General features: G+C 41.4%; 3 protein-coding genes across 21 annotated transcripts in view; 1 reads left to right on the top strand and 2 right to left on the bottom strand.

The window, feature by feature from the left end:
* kif1aa (kinesin family member 1Aa) overlaps positions 1-4,092 on the bottom strand; it is a 34,583-nt gene extending 30,491 nt beyond the window's left edge. For 9 of the 18 annotated variants that reach the window (XM_067513340.1, XM_067513342.1, XM_067513343.1 and 6 more), the window contains exons 1-2: positions 3,681-4,092; positions 1,823-1,990 (exon numbers count right to left, since the gene is read on the bottom strand). In XM_067513340.1, the coding sequence (XP_067369441.1) occupies positions 1,823-1,928 (106 nt within the window). In that variant the 5' untranslated portion in view covers positions 1,929-1,990; positions 3,681-4,092. The remainder of the gene's footprint in view (positions 1-1,822; positions 1,991-3,680) is intronic. The other 9 variants (XM_067513349.1, XM_067513350.1, XM_067513351.1 and 6 more) reach the window with 1 other exon arrangement.
* A 4,562-nt stretch (positions 4,093-8,654) lies between these two features.
* Positions 8,655-18,140, bottom strand: LOC137131471 (tetratricopeptide repeat protein 39C). The gene is made up of 14 exons (XM_067512791.1): positions 16,279-18,140; positions 15,566-15,614; positions 14,645-14,773; positions 14,188-14,302; positions 13,048-13,408; positions 12,217-12,385; positions 11,926-12,019; positions 11,715-11,822; positions 11,518-11,627; positions 11,302-11,425; positions 11,115-11,212; positions 10,917-11,021; positions 10,771-10,809; positions 8,655-10,683 (listed from the first exon to the last, which is right to left on the bottom strand). Exons 1-14 carry the CDS (start codon positions 16,422-16,424, stop codon positions 10,594-10,596), a joined length of 1,737 nt encoding a protein of 578 aa, XP_067368892.1. The 5' UTR covers positions 16,425-18,140; the 3' UTR covers positions 8,655-10,593.
* Positions 18,141-18,173: 33 nt separating this feature from the next.
* zgc:103559 (Allantoinase, mitochondrial) lies at positions 18,174-22,098 on the top strand. 2 transcript variants are annotated; one of them, XM_067512793.1, is made up of 11 exons: positions 18,174-18,320; positions 18,509-18,660; positions 18,815-18,929; positions 19,027-19,173; positions 19,283-19,328; positions 19,564-19,657; positions 19,775-19,961; positions 20,051-20,189; positions 21,434-21,606; positions 21,692-21,724; positions 21,807-22,098. In XM_067512793.1, exons 1-11 carry the CDS (start codon positions 18,174-18,176, stop codon positions 21,954-21,956), a joined length of 1,383 nt encoding a protein of 460 aa, XP_067368894.1. In that variant the 3' UTR covers positions 21,957-22,098. The 2 variants fall into 2 exon arrangements, with proteins under 2 accessions (XP_067368894.1, XP_067368893.1); XM_067512792.1 differs by having other exon boundaries at positions 20,051-20,210.
* The last annotated feature ends 1,113 nt before the right edge of the window (positions 22,099-23,211 follow it).

The raw sequence follows: 23,211 nt of genomic DNA, 5'->3' as shown, positions 1-23,211 counted from the left end.
ATCTTTTTCACTACTGGATTACTGCTCAAGTTTTAAATTTAAATCCGTCCACCTACTGGCCCTCTCAAGAGAAGCCCATTATTCCTTCAGGTTTGTCCCCAGCATCTTAATTAAGGTCAGCATGGGAGGGAAGATTTCTCAAACAACAAGATTACTGTCATTCTGAGGCTTTGTGGGAACTGGGCTATTGGCCCACACATGAGTGTCAGAGAGCACAAAGCAGAGGGAGAGAAAGAGACCAAGAGACCCAAAAAAACCCAAAAACCTTTTTTCCTCTGTTTCTCAGCCCCCACTAGAGAAAGACAAGGGGGGATTTATACCATGTCTCTTTACCCCCTCCCCGCACTGCAACCAATGGGCTTTTTCATGACATCAGCGAGTTCACATTCCCCAGTTCACATCCAGAGCCATTGACTGAGATTGGAAGAGAACAATCTGCTCGGCTGAAAGCCCTGTGGTCTCACTGAAAGAGGCTTTGTGTGTCTGACCAACATGAAAAGTACATTTCTGGATGAAATAAGGTGCACAGGTCTGCGTGAGTGTGTAAAGTGTGTCTCTTCCTCTAAACGTTTGCCTGAAATATACATTTTTACCATCAGGCAAAATTTTTCAATTGTGAGGGACCAAACTCGAAAGCCATTTAAAATAGCAGCAGGTCTGATTCAAGTCATTTATATTAGATTATAAATGTTTGACAGTAATTATGGTCAGTTTTGATTCATAAACTATTCCATGAAGGAGCAGCCTATGGTACACAGCATGTTATACATTCACTGTTATGAGAGCCTGTCTGGTGTTGTATGCAAAACTATACTGTATAACAAATAAGTAGAAAATATAGAAACTGGCATTGAGTGAAGAATGTTACCATTATGTTAGAAGTATTTTAAAGTTATATTCATTTGGACTACCTGATTAAAAAAATCACATGGGCTCTGTGGGGTTAGAAATCAAATTCGAGATGAATTGGACAACAAGCATCAAAAAACCGACCCTTCGGTGAGGTCCATACGGTGCCTGTATTTCCAGCGGGCTACACCACACAGCAGAAGGTTAATTGTCTAGTTCTGTAGAGGCAGATGAAGTAGTTCTGTGCCAAGGTAACATTTTTACTGTGGGTGTCAACACATTTTGGAACCATTATGCCGTAAAATTACTGAAGAACATTTTTTTGAATGTAGTAAATATCTAGTGTGGTGGAAAGCAAAATCCCAAAATGCAACAGTTAATGTATGACGGGCCAAAAACAGCCACCAGCTTGTTGTGTAGTCACCCGTGGCATGAGGAAGGTGGGGGGAGTCGGCTAAATTAGGCCAAACTGTAAATATTTCAGGGAGACTCATCCATTATTGACAAACGGCTTTACCTTGCTAAGCAGTCTACATATCGAGTATCTTTCCAGTCTCTTCTCAACCAGAGTCCTCTCTCTGGGGAGTGTATAACCCAAGGAATGTGGGGCACCCTGAGGTACACACTGATAAACCATGCAGTAAAAGATGAACATAATTACTGCAGTTTTTGTAGAAAACTGCTATTTACTATAGATTGTTTTATAATAGAAGAGTAATTACTCCGAAGCCATCATTTTGTCCTCATTTATGCATCAGTGGCAGATTTGAATAAAAAAGCTTAATGCCCTCATACAGGAGGGTCAGAGGTTGAGGTAAGCCGCAGTACAGCTGCAAAAGCCCGATCTCACGCCCTGCAGTGGAAGAGGGGGCCCCGAGTTCAAGCATACATTCGACAGAAAAACATAAAACATAACAAGTACAACGATAACTTCTATGCTTTAGGGGAAGAAAGCTGTTGCCAGAGAACTTACTGGTGGTGTTTCCTGACATCTGAATGATGCATTTACTGTCTTTTTCCATCTCCCTTGAATTGAAGGGGCGGACACGCACCGCCACCTTCACAGAGGCTCCGGCCATGGTGCTGTTTTCCTAGCACCCTGGGGTGCCTTCTTTAGTGCCCAGGTGTGGGGCCTGCAGGTCTGTTGAATGGAGAAGATAGTGTATCATCATTCATACGATTCTTAATTTTATTAGCATGTGTCCGATCATACGCAAATACCATGCTCCGTGTGACGTTTAGTGGCATTATAAAATTGTCATTTTTTAGGAAATAAAAAGCAGAGCATTACGTGCTATTGTTGATGGGATGGGCACAATAGAAGAGGGCAGGGCTGTGTGGCTGTGACATGAAAGGACCATGCATGGTCAGCTACGGCCAACGGAGATGGATAATAACGCTTGCAGCCACAAAAGAAGTGCAGCAGCAGCTAAATGCCAGGCTACGTCTGGGGGACAATGGCACTGAAACCAGCCCCAAATCCAAACCTGGGCTCACTTCAGCAGCTCGGTTTCATGAACAACTCATAACTCCTCACACTGTCTCGTAGAAGGCTAAATATGATGTGTGATTTTGGTGTTTACTGGTATTGTGGGTGTATCAAGAGCAACCATGACTCATCATCTGAGGAGATCAAATTACTATCATTTCATGTCTTTATCAATAAGCTTTACCAGTGAACAATATGATACAGTTAGCTGTCACTGCATGCATCTAACTGCAATTATTACAGTATAAAACTATAACAATTTATGACATATTACTTATTTCTATTAATAATAGGAAGTGGTATTAATATTTTTTTTACTTAATTGATGCCCAGCCTTCGGCATAATGTTAGATTTTCTCTCAACATGCAGAATATGTTGCAGTGGTTTGTGCTTTAGTTGTTTGTCATTGTCACTAAATTTGCTGTGTCACCCTGGTTCCTGGTACAACCCGCTCAACCCCCCCCACACTTAAACAGGTTGATTCACAGTGTATGCAGGTATGATTGCTACAGCCGGAAAAGAGCAGGTGGGTTTTTAGGGTGGACCTGTATTGTCGTCTACTCTGAGGACAAATCAGGATGAAAACATCGACTACATCATATCAAATAGAAAATGTGCAATGCAATTCTCTATTGTTTTGGTATGTAAAATGAAGTGAATACTCAAGTGCTTATTTCCTCGTGATATGCAATAAATTTATATATATATAAAAAACAAAACAAAAGCAGATTTCCTCAATATCCATGACCATACATGAATTGTCCACCCAAATAATGAATGTATGAAACATATGATCACAGCAGCCAGCAGATAATGGAGCTCCTGCATGTGATTTTCCTGCATGGTAGTTTAATATAATTGTACCTTATTCTTAATACTAAATATTTAATTGTATGTTGGCTTTTTGTTTTTTATTTTGTATGTTTGTGGATTTTTTTGTGTTTATGTATTTTTGTATGTCATAAACCTCACATCACCACTATCTTAAGGTCTATATTATAGGCTACTTTCTAGAAAAAAACACTTCTTACGTCATATTCAGAGCTTATGATATAACACTTTTTTTTTTTTAAATTGACGCTACCTTTCCTACCTATGTCTACCTTTTCCCCAGCGGAAGGGAATGTATTCATGCCGTCCTTCTCAGGAGCTTTACTGTCAGTCCTCCTCTGTAACACGCATCATTTTCGGCCCTAACATCTCTCCAGCACTGACAGTCTATTCGGTGGCCGCACCCTAAGCCCATCTCCTCCCTGGAGGTTTAACCCCGAGTCCGTGAAGACCGCATCACTTACAACAGCATGGCCGGAGGACGGCGGCAAGAGAAAAAGGTGCACTTACTTCTGCAGAGCCAACGACGTCCTGCTCCCGTGTTGAGTCCGATGAAGTCGTGCTCGTGTGTTTTGTTGTTTTTTTTTTTGTTTTTTTTTATGATCCAGCTCCGGAGCTGCTTCCACCCCCTCTAGTCTCCAGGTCTGGCACTGCCCCTGCTAACAGCCTCTCCTTTCCATTCAAACGGACGGCGTCTTGTAGCCACCCACCGCTCTCTGCCGCTGCCTTTGCCAGTGGGGACGACGGGAGGAAGCTGGCCGCTCGCTTGTTTGGATGCTCGGCCGCTTTTTTCCTTATTTTTCACAGTCGGTAGCGGTCAAAATGGCTCTGTTGTCTACCCTTTCTCTGACAAGGATGCTGGAGCTCCACTGAGCCGGTGACATCACCGCCGAGGGAGGTAGCAGCATCAATGCAGTGGTGCTGGTGGGAAGAGAGGGAGAGGAGGGAGGATGAGAGGGAGAGGAGGGAGGGGGGGGGGGGGGGGGGAGGGAGAGAGGGAGGAGAAGAGCTTTCACAAACACCTCATCTCAAAGCTGCTGCCTTAAAGTTACAATGTGGAGACTATTTCAATTAAAACCCAACCTGCAGTTTTGTTATGATGGTGTAAGACAGAGAAGCTCACTTGCAGCTCTATTTGGACAATCACTGGACAATTGGAGCATAAAACGCATTTTATGGTGAAAAAGGTTTAGTAGGTCAAGCCAGGGACGTCAAGCTGAGAGGAGACAGAAGTGACATAAAAAGCAGCTCTGTGCTCCATGGAAAACTGCCTGTTCAGTGAAGGCCACAGTGGAGGATCGGAGAGCAGCTTCCTCCAAACAGGGAAACATCTAATACATCAGCTGTTGGCCATCTGAGGACATTTTAACTTTAAAAAAAATGTTAGTAATAACATGAACAATGGCAGGCTATTTGGGGCTTTTAGCAACCTGGAGGAAGTTTGCTTTCAAATCCAAGCAGGCTTGGAAATTAACAGGCAAACTGATTTAGACTCAATTTGAACATTTATTTTTTTTTTTAAGCAAATAAAAAGAAATACATGTGATTTCTCCCCATACGTGGCAGCATAAGTAGAGATTAGAGATTAAAAATGTAAAGATGTACATGATATAGCTCATCGAGTCACAGAGAACAAACAAAAGGGCCTGGGTAGAACTGAAGGGTGGGGCTCATGCTCTTACTTCTGAAATCCTGCTTTCAGTGCTCAGAATACAGATACAATACAAACATGAAGCAGTGTTTTGTGGCACTGTTTAGGGCTTTCAGATATTTTGCTTAGCAGGATTTGGAATAAATGCCTGTGAATATTTCTATACTGTCTGTTATACAAAGAGCTGTGATCTTGAACGACTACGAAAAACCGTAATTAATTGTACATTTTAATGTATTTTAACCATCCACATACTACATGTCCATCCATCCATCCATTATCCTAACCACTTATCCTCTTCAGGGTCACGGGGGGCTGGAGCCTATCCCAGCTGTCATTGGGCGAGAGGTGGGGTCCACTAGTCCATCTCCCACTTGATCAAGGATCTCTTACTGTTTGTAATAGAAAATTACATCAATACACTAAATTTTCCATTCGGTCAGAGAAAGAAGTCTATTTGTCATTTTTCAGGAACAATAAATATTCGAAGCTCTTACAGTCACTAAGCTGATTGCAGAGATGAGAGGTTGAGGCTCAATGAGGTTAATGTGTCCTTGTGCAGCTGACCTGAACCATTCCCTACAGGACATGAATGGTTTAAGGGCTGTAGGTTGTGGCTCTGAGATCGATACATTTTCCTTTCACTGTCACCCATCTTGACACAAACCGTGTTAAAAAATAATTACAATTGAGTCTGAATTGTTTTGCTCGATAGTTGCATATCGAATAGAAAACAGAACCACTGTGTTAAATTGGTCTCATTTCATATTTCTGTTAATGTATATGCTAACGTATATGACACAAAGGGGTTTTTCACGCTTGTGTTGTGACCAAGTGCACCGTCCAAAGCACTTGAAGCATAGCAGCAGTAAATGGTAGTGAACAGGAACTGTCTATGTGGTGGTGGGATACTTGCTGCCTGCTCAGGTTTCACCCTGAGTGAAACACATTGTAATTGTGTTTCATGACCTTCCTCTTTGCACATTTCTACCACTCTCTCTCTCTGTCTCTCTCTCTCTCTCTCATGAACACATTTGCCTTATGTGTTACATTTCTCCAGGGACCTCTCTGTCTCCTCCACTTCTATCTGAGGCCGTTGTTTTATTTAATTCATCAGCAGAAAGATTTCAAGGTCTAATCCATTCACTGAGAGAATATGTTCCTCGAAGAGCAGACCAGTCTCTCGGCAGCATACAGACAAGAGAAGTGAATCACAATGGATAAAATGGAATAATATCCCCGCCATGAATCAGCATAAACTGCATACTTAATGAGGTCCCCTCTTAAATACACTTTTCCGTCCTGTTTTAAAGTGAGTTAGGCCTAACTAAAGGCTCTGTCTGAGAAATGAGCATAAAAACATGTCATTTGACTGTCTAGCGCTACCAGAGTCCACTACGGGACAATCGAGGAGGAGCTCCTGGTTTTGTTTCCGCCCAACCTTCCAGCTCCCTTCCACCGTGTCTAAATTCAGTAGCATAGGAGCCTGAATAATTTATTGCTTGAGCAAGCTGTTGCCTTGAGCTTAGTGTGACAGGCACGTTTTCTTAAAGAGCCTATCAGAGCATGTACAAACTCCCAGTCGAATCAAATTCAAGATGTAAACAATAGAGACAATAATATCGTAATATCACTGAACACGAGGGCTTTTTTCTTCTTATTGTCACAAACAAGAGCTTCTGCACTGATGCAATAGATTATAAGAATAAAATTGCTATTTCCAATTATGACAGATGTCTGGAATCATAAAACTAAAAAACAAAAACTGATGACATGTCAAAAGGTGCAGTAGTAAACAGTGACAACATGGTAGTGAACCAATATCAATCACCTCGATAATGATGTTGGATACACTAGTTAAGTAAATGTATGTAGGTATTAGCATAACATATATACAACCCCAATTCCAAAAACGTTGGGACGATGTGTAAAATGGAAATGAAAACAGAATGCAATGACTTGCAAATCATCACCCATATTTTATTCACAATAGAACATAAACAACATGTCAGATGTTGAAACTGAGATATTTTACCATTTCATGGAAAATATTTGTTCATTTTGAATTTGATGGCAGCAACATGTCTCAAAAATGTTGGAGGGGGGGGAGAAGAAAATGCTGCAAAAGTAATTGCATCAAATCAATAACAAATGGAGGAGCATTTGGCAACTAATTAGGTTGTTAGGCAACAGGTCAGTAACATGACTGGGTATAAAAGGAGTGTTTCAGAGAGGCAGAGCCTCTGGAATGTAAAGATGAGCAGAGGGTCACCAGTCTGTGACAAATGGCACCAAAATATTGTTTAACAATTTCAGAAAAATGTTCCTCAACGTAAAATTTCAAAGACTTTGAAAAAGTTTTAGAGAATCAGGAGGAATCTCTGTGTGCAAGGGACAAGGCCGAAAGTCAAAACTGGATGCCCCTGATCTTTGGGCCCTCAGGTGTCACTGCATTAAGAACAGGCAGGATTCTCTCCTGGACATCACTGCATGGACTCAGAAACACTTCCAGAAATCACTGTCTGTGAACACAGTTCACTGTGAAATCCACAAATGTGAGTTAAAGCTGTATCATGCAAAGAAGAAGCCATATGTGAACACAATCCAATAATGCCACCATGTTCTCTGAGCCAAAGCTCACTTAAAAGGGTCTGAGGCAAAATGGAAAACTGTTCTGTGATCAGGAGAATCCAAATTTGAAATTATTTTTGGAAACCATGGACACTGTGTACTGTGGACTAAAGAGGAGAGGGACCATCCAGCTTGTTATCAGCAGACAGTTCAAAAGCCTGCATCTCTGATGGTATGAGGCTGCATTTGTGCCAATGGAGTGTGTAGCTTACACATCTGGAAAGACTCCATCAATGCTGAAAAGTACATACAGGTTTAAGAGCAACGTATTCTCCCATCCAGACAACAGATTCCCGTATGTTTACAGATAGTTGTTAAAACAAGAGACAATGGACAACTTTTTGAAATGTGTTGCTGCCATTAAATTCAAAATGAGCTAATGTTTTCGGTGAAATATTAAAATGTCTCAGTTTCAACATCTGATATGTTGTTTATGTAATGTTGTACTATGCTTAATGGCCTTTTTCCAAACAATACATTTGACATCAATGCATCACCTTTACATTTCGGTGGCTAGACATTTGGTCCAGGGTAGATAATTTATAACAGATATAGTAAAAATCTAAATAATAATAATATATCACAATGTATTTAATATTTATTATAGTTAAATACTTTGAATGTGCAAGGAGTTAGCAACTAACATAAAATACAAAAGTAAATATATAGAGAGTAAAGGTGAATGATAATATTCCAGTAAAGACCTGAGCATTGTCCTTTAACTTTATTGTAGTTTCATCTAGCTTGGATTGGAATTGTAGTGTCACAGTTTGGAAGCTGCCTGTGAACTTGACTCCCTCTGGTGGAATAAAAACAAATGGTTTCTATGGACACTGAAAAACAATGTGTAAAAACCAGGCATGATTTCAAGAAGACATAATAACATAATTACAAAAGCTGATTAAATCCCTGTCTGACTCATCATCCAAGACACATAATAAAGCCCAAGTGCCAGCTTTGTCTTCTCCGTGGGTTGAAATCTTCCAGGTTTTTACCACCTTTCAGTGGTGGCTTGCCAGACCTCTCTTCTATGTTCTTTCTCAACAAAGAAGCTTCCTAGATGAGTATTTTTTTTTCTGTCTGCCATAGACCAGTTTACCACACGTATGGCAGAGCAGAACCAGATACTATATGAGACATCTTCTGTCTATAGCCAAATTTCAAGCAGTAGGAGCTGAAGAAAAACACCACTTGTCTGGTCATAGATTAATAGAGAACAGTTTATTGTAGATTTCAGTGACATGTTAGAACACTATCATCCTGTCATGTAATCTCACTATCAACGAAATGTCATGACAAAAGGAAAAACAGATCTGTCTGTGACAGAAGCATTTGGTTTTCTAAGCGACATCTTACTGATGTTTTAACATTACATCACTTGCACTGCACTGACCACTTGCACAGTGGTCACCTCCACATTTACCACACTTTACATCCATCACAATCACAGGGGGATGACAGGCGTTGTCTGACCAGCTTAGTGTGAGCAAAACAAATCTATCTGTCCACAATCTGGAACATGGGATGGAAAACAGTCATTGTTTAAAGCCTCTGTAAAGTAAGGTGTTCTCCATTTGCTTATATTGCTAGATGGCCTAGTCCAGAAGGCAATACCCTGCACAGAATAATTAATGTGTAATCCTCGTTCAATTTCAAATCACACTGTTGAATCACCGCAGTCTATCTTTTGTGGCCATCACAGAATTTGTACGGTTAAGTAGCGTACTGGAACTGACACTTAAAAAGTACAACTTCTGTTTTGTAATAAATAAACTTGTCACTCTAGTGGACTAATTCAAAAGCATATATCACTAAAAACACTGATAAAATAAGTCACCTAATAATATATGTTCCTTAAGCTGACATTTAGCAGCACCTTTTAATGATAACATTACAGTACTATGTGTACCGTAGTACAATACCTTGATGCATTAGTAGAGATGGATGTACAAGTACATTTGACTTCAGTAGGCTTAAAGCCGATGTTACCCTGCCATGGCATGCATAGTGCACAAGATCAATGCCCAGTGTTTCCACTAAAAGACCTCATTAGGGCATTCTGAGTGTAGTCATTTCTAAGTTACTATAAAAGTATGATGTCCAGCTACTGGGATGTGACTAAACTCACAGCGCCCTGGTTGTTAAAAGGTGTGATTTTTGTAGATTATTTAAATCTTTTCACATTATTGAACTAGTCCTGTGGTAAATAATCAGACTTTCATTTCCAGTGGGAGTATACCATAAGTGGCCCCTGTGTGATATGACCTGAAGTCATTTTTTGCACATTGACAAGCAGATTTTGAAAAAAAAAAGCACTACTTACTGAATAGCTGCTGATAAAGAGACAACCAGTTAAATTCCTTTTTAACAAGATATCAAATAAAACATTGAATTTAACTTGTTTGTATCATACTGGCAATGAGAATTCTATTTCACTATATGTGTAAGAAGCATATTTTTAAAAAATGTGGAAAACACTATTATCTGTGTGTTTCATTACTCACTGTAAAGTTAAGGGAAATCCGTCATGAAAAGGTTGTTTTTATGTGCTAAACTGCTCACTGAAGGGTGAATGCATGACTGAAACACACGAGTTGATGACAAAAATTGTTACTACAGTAAATAGCTAATACATTTTTTTTTTTGTGCAGAAAACACTTAAAGGAACAATTTACAAATTTGAGGAAATATAAAAATGTTTGTTGTCCAGTTCAGAAACAGGCTGCAGAAGTGTTTGCTCAAGCTTAGCACATTGACAGAAAAGAAGGTAACACCACTAGTAACTCTGTCAAAGATCAACAATGTTATCATCTAGTGGAGGCCAAGGATTTGCACAGTGACAAAACTTAATTATATGGATTTGGAATAGATTTGACATTTTAGGCATCGTTTCTAACATAGTTTCTAATCGTCACTGTGCTAAGCTGTAGGTACGTAACTATTTCTGCACTGAATGCACAGAGATGAGGCCTCATATCAGCCTGAATGTGAGCAAGATAACATACAAGTCTATTTCTCCAAAGTCATTAGGAATGAAAAACACAGGAGCATCACTAGGATGTCACATAGTTTGAATGGCTTAAGACTTCGAAAGCCAAAAGCCTTGAGCATAGCTTGAGCCATCGTAACTTCTTCCTGGAGTCACTGAGGCAGTACTTCCTTCAACGAGGCCAGGGCTGAGTGGATGCGCACATGAAGCCTGTTCTCAAAGTCGTAGCCTGTAAAATCCTCCTGGAAACATGACAGATTGACACTTGAAACATGCAACGTACCGTATTTCTAACACATTAACTGATACTACTATATTTAATATTTTACCTTTGCTTGAAGTAGCAATGATCTTCCCTTTCCCACTGTCTGGATTGCAATAAAAAAAAACAAAAAAACGCATCGGTTCAGATAAGCTATGAATTCTTATTTGCCTTATGAAGAAAGGTAAAATGCTACTGTATGTGCTGCATCACCTCTGGTTTCGCGAGCAGTATACATCCCAGCTCATAGACAGCATACGGCTGAACATAGGAGTTAATCTGTCGTCCGTACTCATCTCTGGCAGCCAGCTGGAATGACTACCTCACAGAACAGATACAAAGAGCAAGCTGAGAAACATTCCAAGTGTAGACCACCTGTAAAGTCATGTAGTGCTCAATGCCGACTGCTACCTGAATAGCATCTCTCATATTTCCATGACATTTGTGTATGGAACCAAGAAGGAGATGTTTGAGGCCTCTGCACGAAGCCTCATCTAAACTCTGTAACACTGAGCAGACACAAGAGGAAATGAGATTTTTTAAATCTGGCTGCAGCTAAATTGGTCACGCTGGTACGAATCATGTAGGTTACACTCACCCTGATTCATTATCTGTAGTTTAGATGAGGAGCAGTTTGGAAGCGCTTTCCACAGATACAGCACTTCGATTACGCCGAGGATGCATAGCTCTCTGGTGGGCGAGATCTTTCTCAGTCTCTCAGCCTGCAGATAGCACACAGAAAGGAAGACATTCATGATACACTGACTGATGCCTTTCAAAGGAGAGAAAAGAGGCAAAATGCAGCAAAACTCACCCTTTTAACAGCAAACTGCTCTATCTGGTTGTTTTTCCTCTTAAACAGCTTCTGCACATCCTTGAAAACTCCACTTGCTCCATCCAGGTCACCTGAAGCACCCTGACACACTGGAGAATCCCAAAAAAGAACTTTACAAAACACGAAGTAGAAACTTCCTGCCACTGCAAACATTTGTTCGTGTGTGTCAGGCTCACCTCCCGTCAAGTAGGCGTAGTAGCACTGTGACCAACGTGACTCATTCTTCAGCCTTTCAAATGACCTGAACGCATCTTCACAATTCATCTCGATCATGCTACACCAACCTGATACAAAGACAAGCAGACAGAAAAAATAAAATGAAACCTTTCTGGGGTCTGTCCACCTCTTTACTGTATGCCCCGAGTAACCTGATGAGAAACCACGTACCGATCTCATAGAGACACACATGCTGGATCTCTCTTTGGTCTGACGCGAGCTCCAGTGCATCATGGAAACAGGCCAAAGCACTGTTGATATGGCACTGAAGACATAGGACACCAACAGGAAGTAATTAGGTCACACACACACTACATGCATGTGTTGAATGAGTTAGAATTAGACAGTGGATCACACGTTGGTGAGTTAAAGAACTGTCTGTCATGGAGCTATTGAAGAGTCTTTGAGGGTGTGCGCGTGTGTGTGTGTGTGTGAGCTCGTGATCTCTAATCCTACACACACCTCCAGCCTCTGAACACGTCCTTTAAAGAACATGAAGAGCGAGGAGTTGGGGTAAACCACAGACTTTCTCTGCAGAATAGCTTTGGCCTCCATTAGGCCGGCATGTGTGTCAGAGCCGTCCAGAGCGAAGAAGGGCAGCACTACCGTGTGGTACCACAAGAGGGCCAACCTGAGCAACACAATTGTCAGAAATTACAGAGGTAAATATGCAACTTCAAATGTGACACAGCTGTTTACTGTACATACTAAAAATAATACATGTCAAGCAGAAATATACATTAATATCAATATACAAATATTCATGTTTTATAAAGCACAGATATACTGGTGCACATAGTAGTGATTATTATCCTCCAATCAAAGTTAGGTTTACACTTTACACTAAATTGAGTACAGAATAATATAAATGCACAATAGATGCTAAAAGGCTCTATAAAACTGAGGGGAGTCTCAGGTCAGGTGATAACTGCCACTAACATCTTTTTTTATTATAATGGGGCAGCAGTGGCTCAGTTGGTAGAGTGGCCGCCTACTGACCACGGGGTCGAACGTTAGCGCCCAGCTATTCCCAACCACATGCCGGAGCCCATCCCCAGCCCAGTAGAAATTGGGGAGGGAAGGGCATCCAGTGTAAAAACTGTGCCAAATCAACATGCGGACAAACGATCTGCTGGCGTGACCCTGAACTCACAACCAAAAGGACAAACAAATAAAAAAAAAGGAAAAAAATATAATGATTTGTGCAGCTTTTAGCTGTCGAATCAAAGTTCATATAGGCATAAGTTAAAGTTTTACCATTTCCCTGAAACCCTAACACCCAGTCATACTCACGTAGCTAGTGGTGCCTTCATGTCCTTGCTCTCACTGGCATACATGAGGGAGGACAGGCCCTGAAGTCGGTCACCTGGGAAGCCCAGCAGGTTAATAATCTTGAGCAGGTGTGGTGGCACCATAGAGATGCACAGATGGAAGAGGCCGTAGCCAAAGCTGACGGAGCCCTTGAGCCGATCCAGGGCCTCGGCCGTAACTCCATTCTCCACTGGTGCGTTGTGGTTGGCGTTGTCCGCAGAGAGGGTCTCCTGGCCAACAGAAGACCGCCGCTGACAGCCCTCCTGCAGCTGGCTGATGTCACTGTGACACTTATTGTACATTTTCCATGCCTTACGAAGAATCCAGCCTCCTTTGATATATGCTGTTAGGCAAAACTTTAGATTCACTATAAAACCATCACAGTTTGTAAGGATCATTCTGGTCACTGGTTAATCAAATCAGTCTAATCGATTCATCTAGTAAATATTCTTTAGTGATACCTTAACAATTATTTCACTTGGGATGAACTGTATTTATTTTACTTTGAATTTAGGTTAAATATGTGCAAAAAAAATGCCATATCTCCATCCCCATCCACCTCGGCCTCACTTTGTGTTTGCTGCAATTTAGCAAATGTTACCTTGCCAACATGGTTAGTATGACTTTGTCATTGTGAGCATGTTAATGTGCTAAGTATGCTGATCCATAATATGGGAAAAATCTGTTTAATGCCCATTTGAGAACAGGTGTGTCGTTTCCCAACTACTTGTTATATTTGACCAACAGATCAGAACCAGTATTGTTATCTTGCATATTAAGTTTACTCAAAAGGAAAAAGTGGTCGGCAAATTAACTAAATAGCTGATTGATTTAGTGCAAAACTTATGAATTACCACAGGCTGAATACAACACCATTTTATATTATAGTTTGTGAGGTTTACTAGTTTGGTTATTTATCTCACCAAACTAGTACAATAATAAAATACCAAATGCTAATCACAGTACTTCATATCTGTATGACATGTATGTCACGTAAGGTTTAGTTTTGGTGTTCACACAAACATGTCTATACGCACTCATAGACACATAGTGGCCTAAATGCTTGGTTGCCATGGGAGACAAATATTTAGATCATACTGATCATACTGGGAGCTAAATTACCTGAAAGTTCCTGTTTGACAAAAGAGAGCACGGCGAGGTACACCTGACAGTCAGCGACAATGATTTGTCTCTGAAGGCGGTCGACGACCACAACGCCTGACCTTTGGGAGTCCATCTGCATCCCCCCCCCCCACACACACACATTCAAAAAGCAATATGTAAATACATACTTTAACACTTCTTCCACAGGAACAAGGAGTTTTCTAAACAGCCCACAGTGGATTGACTGGAGCAGCCACTGCACTCCTCACTCAGTTTGTTGATTACATTTCACAGAAGTACTAATTCAATCTGTGAGTGGGCTTGGCATGATCTCACTGCTGCCTGCATCCCTAGGCCGGGTGCCAAGGACATAAACACTGTAACCTGTACTGCAGTGTGTTCTAGCTGTGATAACATGAGACATCAGCAGCAATGTTCACACAAACCAAGAGAAAAATCGGAATTTTGCACTCACACTCTTCTTGATCTTGTTCCTGATTGTCTCTATCACTCCGGCGCTGTCGCTCTCACACAGCTTCTCAGTGGTCCTCAGGTCATCACAGGCTGTCTGCATCTTTTCCTCCTCAAATGTCATCATGGCATTCTGCAACGAAATGCAGCAAAAGCCATTAAAATTTGTCTTTTCTTCCATTAATGCATGTGGTGGATTAAAAAAAAAAACACTGCTTGATAATTATACTTGCTTTACAGTAAGGATCTACGTGTGAGCTGGCTAACAATCTTACGATGGGGCAAAGAAGTGTTATGTAATACTCTTAAGAAGCAAGAAGCAAAGACAAAGTGCTCTTTGTGTATAAAAATGAACGGAGGAGCACAATGACATCTGTACAGTTGTGTGTTGGAGGTTAGAAAGAAGCTACCCAGCTGAAACAGTCAGAATATCCTGTCTGCTGTGATGATGCTAAAACCTTCTGAGACCACCCCCACTGCCTTCCGGGGCCCGTAGCATCTGGGGACTGAGCATGACATCATCTCTGGCTTCATGGTGCATGACTGTTGACATGAGGGGCAGCAAATCTGTGTGTGCATTTGTGTGTGTGTGTGTGTGTGTGAGAGAGAGAGAGAGAGACACCACACTGTGAAATATCTCCCCTCTTATAAGTGTTGTAGTGATATGCTGCTCTGGTAAGTGGCATGCATCCATTATGTTAATGGATAAGAAAGCAAGGGTCAGGATGCCAGTGGTTCCAATATGTCAGACTGGGTTATTTCAGCTCTTAATATTGTGTGGTTTTCTCGGGACACTATAGGCTGGAATCAAACTCTGGTGCTATCGGTCATATTAACAGCTGGTTTATCATGTCTTCACATACTAGCTGATATTTCTCCGGACATTTTATTTGATCGATTTATCACAAGCTAAAAGGAAACTCACCAGGAAACTGACAAAACTGGCCCCAAAGCTCATCAGTGGACTCTGGGTCCTACAGAGAGAGGAAGAAGGAAAAAAACAGGAACAACTGAATATTCTTCTGTGAATGCTGGAGCAAACACGGCTCAAATTGCAAAATGTTTTTAAATCTAACTGGCTTTGAAGTTTGCCTAACCAGAATATAAGGAAGCGACATTTCTATGTCAAAATGAATGAAGCTTCAGATAGTACATTTGCTGTTAGCACAAATCCATCAAGTTCAGCAGCAGGTGCAACTATGGGACACATGTCCAGCTGTCAAGAGTCTGAAACGGGCTTAGAAATCATATATATTAATGTCACAGTAAGAATAAAAGTAATCAACATGCTGGTGATGTGTTGAGTGATCAGGATGACGACCAAAGATTCACCAAAGCTACAACCTGTCACTATAATGAAAATGACACCTCTGGTGGGATTTGTCTCTGGGTGAGGCTTCAGGAAACAGGTGAGACAGACACCTGAAAGACATCAACCCTCATAACGTACCAAGCTCTTACAGCCATTGTATAGTGCAGAGAACAAGCTTCATTCCTACTTTCACCTTGATGTTTTGATTACTACAAAGTTAAGGTAACACTTTGCCGACCCCCAAGGAGGGAATTCACATTTCTATACTCTTGCTGATATTGTAATACAGAATCTTAATTGTGGGATGCCAGCAAATCTCCATTTACCTGTATCTCCTGAAAAGCTCGTCGCTTTCTTTGAATCCGTTGTTGAGCAGCATGTTAATACCTTGCAGAGCCATCTCAGCATCATCTATGGGCTCTGCCTTCTCCTCTACCTGCTGTTGCTGCTGGGACTGCTCGGGACCCGCCATTGTTTATATGACAGCTCGGAGGCTGTTGGATCACACCCGTACCGCGGAGAACAAAAATGGATCTGGATTCTGGTCTAAACCAAACCCGCATTGGTTTATTACCACTGATCGATGAGACGAGTTTAAAGACAGACGCGCCTCTGGCTGCCTCTGGCTTAAAAAAAAAAAAAAAAAAAAAAAAAAAAAGCTGTGCAGCTCCCGCAGGCTCCAGACGTCTGTGCAGCTCAGGGTTAGGCCAGCGATGCCCAGGCACTTTCTGTTACTCCAGCGATTTACAAATAGCGTTGCAGCAGGGGACAGCAGACGTCTGTGCGCTCAGTCACACGCCGACACTCCCCTGTTCGTTAGTAAATCGGGCATCCGTCAGTTTCCCCTGCTACTCTCAGCCGTGCAGCAGCATCCGAAGCATTCATTATATAACGAAGAGCCAGGCTGCTGTGCTGCCAGTCCCACGTAATGTTCGTCAAACGGCATGGCGTCATAACGCACAGCGCCTCTCCGGAAGGATGGGGGGATGAAGCCCGCTGAGGCGAAGCTGCATCCTGTCAGTCTCCATCCCTCAGACTCCGTCCGCGCCCGCAGGGTCCCCACCAGCCCAGCCCTCTCCTCCAGCCGAGAGCCAATAGAGGCAGGGACAGAGCAGTCTCACTGGTGACAGACAGGTTTGTCTCAGACACACAGTGATTCACGCCTTGATTTTATTATGCGTTAATCAGTTACCTTGGGTCGTCTGGAAGTTTGCATACATCAATGCAAATGATTCTGCCATATATACACACATTTTCGACTTGTGTTTTTAACCACTTCAAATCCAACACGTGGAAAAACGAAGGATTAAATGCAAAAACGTCATCTCTGCATATTGCGATATGAACCCCAAAATACCTATATATGCTTTATTAATTTCTCATCTCTGTCAGACAAAGGCCTACTGGTGGCTTTTCAAGGATGTATCCACGTTTCACTATCGGAAAACAGTAGTAGACACAAATAAATAATTCTTTTGAAAGCTTCTTTTGAAAAATTCTTTTTTTTACATATTTACACCTGACTGATGTTTGAAGATAGACTTTAAACAAACAAGGGTCTTGAAATAAAGCTATAAACTATCACGCGGATGACTGGTGTCATTGTGGCCAATATTACAGATGCAGAAATAGGAAACTGCAGATGATGAGCATGGTGGACTACACCTAAAGCTGCAAATTTCAGGGGCCGAGCAAAGGGCAGAGAAGGATGTAATTACTAACTTATACACAAAGGGTCAGTTTTGTTCATTCTTTTGTTCTGTAGTGGATTCACATTAGAAACATAAAAATGCGGAAAAATCCACGGAAATCAGGTGTCGGCAAAGATACAAAATGTCCTTGACTGTCTCAGTGGACAATGTCCATCCACTATTAATGAACAGAGGAAACGGGGAGGAGCTTCTAACACAATAACTGCAACCTGCTGGTGTCACAATCAGAGATTCAGAACCAGGAGTAAACTTCAAACTTTCCATTTGCTGGAAGTTACAAAAACTTTCCTCTACGCTGCAGCTGTTCACATCCGATGCCTCATTAATACTGTTGTGCATGATTGGATGTGAACACAGACAAGAGAGGTCAACAACTTGTTTGCCCTTTGAACTTTTTAGTAAGGGGAGGTGCCTCAGTACTGGGCCACTGAACTGCAAAGATCATATCTGAAGTGTAGAGGCAGAGTTAGGAGAGTCGGTTGTTCTCATTGACACTCAATAAAACAAACATGGAGCTCGGATCAACAATTGGTGCTGTGAGGAGTAAAAGAGTGCTTATCGGCAGCGAAGCCAGTCCTGCTGTCATTGTAATAAAGGATGGGAAAATCCATGAAATACTCTCAGGCAGCAGGTTTTCTGGGGATGTTGGCTGTGAGGTAAGCTGGCTCACACTGATCTCAGTTCAGCATACTCCCCCTGGTGGAACTAGTTGAATGCAACAAGAGACACCATAAAAGACAGTATTGTCAGTAGGGTCATAATGGAAAGTTCTTAATATTCTATTTGCACTCACATGGTTGGTTGATCCCGTCACTGGAGAGATGTAACTCACCTATGATTGCAGGTGTTGGATGTGGGTGACAGTGTGGTGATGCCAGGCATTGTCGATTGCCACGTTCATGTGAACGAACCAGGCCGCACCGCCTGGGAGGGTTTCTGGTCTGCTACCAGGGCTGCTGCAGCTGGAGGGGTAACAACCATTGTGGACATGCCACTGTAAGTTGCAGACTTACACCCCCGTCAAAATTAATCGGTGTCTGACTGCAGAAATAAAAGTTGTTTTCTTAAAAAATTTGGCAAAGTACAATAACAGTTTGAGGAACATTATTTTAAGGTGCAAACAGTGATGTTTTTTCCTACATTCCCACAGAAATAGCATCCCACCAACCACCACACTTAGCAACTTTCATGAGAAGCAGCAGGAGGCGACAGGAAAGTGTTTTGTGGACACGGCCTTCTGGGGAGGCGTGATTCCTGGGAATCAGGTACAGGGAAACAGATTGGACAAAGTATACGCGTTTACAGCCAGACTTTACTGAATTGAGACCAAAGGAATCACAAACAACAGATGTCTCTTTACAGCTAGAACTTCGACCCATGATCCAGGCTGGAGTGGCCGGCTTCAAGTGCTTCCTCATCCATAGTGGGGTGGAAGAGTTCCCCCATGTGACTGAGCTCGACCTCCACACAGCCATGAAGCAGCTGCAAGGCACAGGAAGTGTCCTGCTGGTAAAGTTTATCCTCTATGACATTAACCACACTCTGTGAACAGTATAACCACAATGTCGGGCCAAGTGCAGCAAGTTACCTGGAATGTCTTGTGCTTTGTCTCCGCCAGTTTCATGCAGAGTTAGATGTCCTGCAGGCAACAAAGGAAACAGGCGGTAATGATATTTTTACAATGTTCAATTGATGTGTGAGGACTGCTGAGGATTATTTTACATATTAAACATTGTGTTATTTTACCTCAGGGGTTCAATCCACAAAGCAACAGTTACTAATGCAGTTACCTGCTACAGTTTGTAGATACTCATGACATCATGGGTCAGCGGTAAATTATTTAAAGTCTTTGTTTTCATGTACAAATATTTACATGTTCCAAACCCTTTTCTATATTAGACCCATGCCAGTACTCTACGTTTCTGCAGTCCAGACCCGATCTCATGGAGATAGAGGCTATTCGCACAGTCACAGAACTCTGCCTGCAGTATCGGTAAGAACATCAGCATGCTGGGAAAAAACTCTTATGCTACAGTGATTCATTCCAGGATTTGGATGTGATTGTAGCACAGATGTCACAGTCACAGTCCGCTACGTCTCTCTACCCCAGGGTTCGCTGTCATATCGTTCACTTGTCCTCTGCTAAGCCGCTGAAACTGATCCAGAAAGCGCGGCGGGCTGGAGCCCCCTTGACAGTGGAGACAACCCATCACTACCTCAGCCTGTGTGCAGAGAACATACCTGCAGGGGCCACACAGTTCAAGTGCTGCCCCCCCATCAGAGGGTCCAATAATCAGGTGATCAGAGTAGTATAAAGAAGAGATGAAACACGTGGGCAGCACTTATTCTTTAATCATTAGTAGACTGGTTGTTGGTGCCCTACCAGGAGCAGCTGTGGTCAGCACTGAAAGCTGGACAGATTGATATGGTGGTTTCTGATCATTCGCCCTGCACCCCTGATCTGAAGAAACTCAACAGTGGAGACTTCACTCAGGCCTGGGGAGGAATATCTTCACTACAGTTTGGTAACTGCAGACAGACATACGGTGAAAACGTCAGCAATTTCTGACAGTAGATTTTATTTTGCCGACTTCAGTGGCACAAAGAAAGGTTTACACAACCCAATCAATGAGATGCCTCCTTTTACTCTGTACAGATGGTCACACAGAGCATATTCAAATGACTTGCCTAAACGCTGCACCATCTGAACCGCCCAGGCAATCAGCCATTGTCTAGAATGTCCAAATGCCAAAACTATTTACAGCCCTGAAAATGAAGCTGCTGAGACTGATCTTAGAGCAAACTAGAGCTTAAAAAAAAGAGTTAATAATGGATTTTGATTTGCAAGTGGCCACAAACATGAACCCAAATAACCCGATAATTTGAGTCTCGTCGGGAGGTTGCAGAGTACACGGGCATGTTTGGTAAAATGTTTGTCATTATGTCTTAACTCAGAGAAAGGTGATAACATGTTAATGGTTATGTTCATGCTTGTTTTTCCTGGGCCACAGTTTGAGCTAACGATGCTAATGAACAGTTTGCTTTTCGCTTATTTAACTTTTAAAATCTTACACCACAAAGAAATCTTAACGACACACCCTGATTGGCTTACTGTGGAAGCAAAACAGCAAAACACTACCCTATATGTTGTGGAAGTGTCCGGACATTGTTCATTTATTTTGTTTGCATGTACATTTCGTTCAACAACACCTCTGTGAAGGTGGGAGATGATGTGTGATATGATACCATCATGCTCTGTTATAAGATGGTGTCAGAGGTCACTGACCCATGTTCACTGATTAAATTCACTGAATGATTGAATGATTTCAGACACAGCAGATGATACACGTCAGGTGACACATACTAAATTTAATAAGGGCTTTTGGTTAAGATTTTACATTTTTATGGGTGTTAAAATATTTCGATGCAGTGCTTTTAGCTGTGAATCAGAAATCTCTATGCCTGCTGTCAGTTTTCACATTATTGGCAGTTTGTGGGCAAAGTTCCATATTGGGGAAAGTTCAACGGGTGGTAAACAAGAGCTGAGCTGAGCGGCAGTTTAGACCACAGAGCAATTATTTACTTTTCAGACACACTGTGTCACAGAGTGGTCAAAGTCTGACACCAGGAGGAAACAAGGTTTTAGTTCTTAGATTAGCGACAGTGCCTGCTGTAATTGTGATTAAGTGAAATCATTACAGACGTGAAACATTCCATAATTATAATATATTATTATTATTATTATTACCATTTTATCAACCATGTGTAGGTTTGCCTCTTTTCTGGAGTTCAGCCAGTAAGAAAGGCTTTCAGCTGTCTGATGTGGTGAGGCTCCTCTGCCAGAAAACAGCCCAGCTGTGTAGTCTTGACAACCAGAAGGGAAGCCTCTACCCCGGCTTTGACGCCGACTTGGTCATATGGGACCCGGAGAGATTATTTGAGGTTAGTATAAAGAGTCGATATTATTATTAATTGTCAGTCACTTTACCTGAATCGCTTTAGTGTAATCCTTCATTATATTCCACAGGTTGAAGAGAAAAGCATACATCATAAAAATAAAGTAGGTAAAATGCACAGTAAACATTAAATCAACAAACAGGGTGAAGGATTGAAATTAATCTGTGACCTCATGGTTTGTGCAGCTAACACCTTACCTCGGCATCACACTGCAAGGAGTGGTGTGTGCCACCATCCTCAGGGGGCAGCTGGTATATAGAGAAGGCTCCTTTTGCCCTGAGCCTCTGGGGAAACATCTTCTCATCCCTCAGAGGAAAAGCTGTAAAACCCAATAACAAGATGCAATCATAGACCACAACAAATCTGAGATAGTGTGTTGGCTGATTCTGTTCATTGTTTTATCCATCTCACGCCAAATTAAGATTTCTCATCATAAACGGTCAAACACATTTTGAAATAAAAAGTTTGTGAAAAAGACTTGAAAGAAGCTTCTTATTTAATCCTCAAGGGAAAGTAAAGGACCTAAGCTAAGCTAAGAAGCTACAGACTTTCTACAAAAGAAATTATAAATTACTAACAAAACATTTACAATACAGGGTCAATCTGAATAAATACTACTAACCCTCCCATGCCTTTCAGACAAAATCAGTTCATTTTAACGCGTCAAACTCAAACAGCCATTTCCATATCTGAGTGTGTGTACACCAGGATATGTCTCAGATGTTTGTCAGACCCTTTCATGGAAAATGATGCTGCCTCTCATACTTCATTTTGCACAGCACAGTGAACTAACCTTCTGCTTTACCAAAATGAACCAGCTCACACATTACTTTTGCTACAGGGATTAGTAATAACCTCAATAGAAGAAGAAGGAATGTTGGTTTCATCTCAAAGGAAGAAAGATACGATGAGTAATTCTGGGCCAGATCTTTGCTTAATATGCATACAGTATATGTCTATCATTCTGTTTTTCTTAATACACTGTCTGTTAATTAGGTTTGTAAATATACCAGCCTATAGACTGAAAGTCTTTAGCTCAAGCAGAACCCCACTAAGCTCATGTGTAAATCATTACACAGAAGCATCATTATTTCATAATTTGTTACACTCTCACAACTCTTTCCTCCATTACTGGTAACACCTCCACCAACATTCACACCACCTGGTGGTTTTAATATAAAAATGTGATGTGGTTTGTGTAAAAATAAATGCTGATGTATAATTGTAGGTTAACCAACCGCCAGCACACGAAGCAGATAAAATCAGCTCCACATTTACCAAAAACTTTGACCCTTATTTTTTATTAATTACTGTACATGTTTTGCTATAATAACTGAAATGAGTTTTGTTAAAAATAAATTATTTTCTTAGTGTAATACTTTCACTTTCATCTTAAATGGAAATAATTTACTTAGCACATTTAGTTGAGTAAAAGTTTTGAAGTGGCCACAGACTGCTCAGAGTAGCCATGCTGACCCTTGGCCTCCATGACATTATTAAGACGCTGGTCTTGATAATGTGAGTGAGCAGTTTATTGTAATTTATCAGTTTTATAAATTCTAACCAATCAAAATCCAGAATAGGATTAAT

This window comes from Channa argus, chromosome 8 (assembly GCF_033026475.1).
Source record: "Channa argus isolate prfri chromosome 8, Channa argus male v1.0, whole genome shotgun sequence".
In the NCBI taxonomy this organism is placed as follows: domain Eukaryota; kingdom Metazoa; phylum Chordata; class Actinopteri; order Anabantiformes; family Channidae; genus Channa; species Channa argus.
This window is presented reverse-complemented; position numbering and strand designations above follow the sequence as displayed.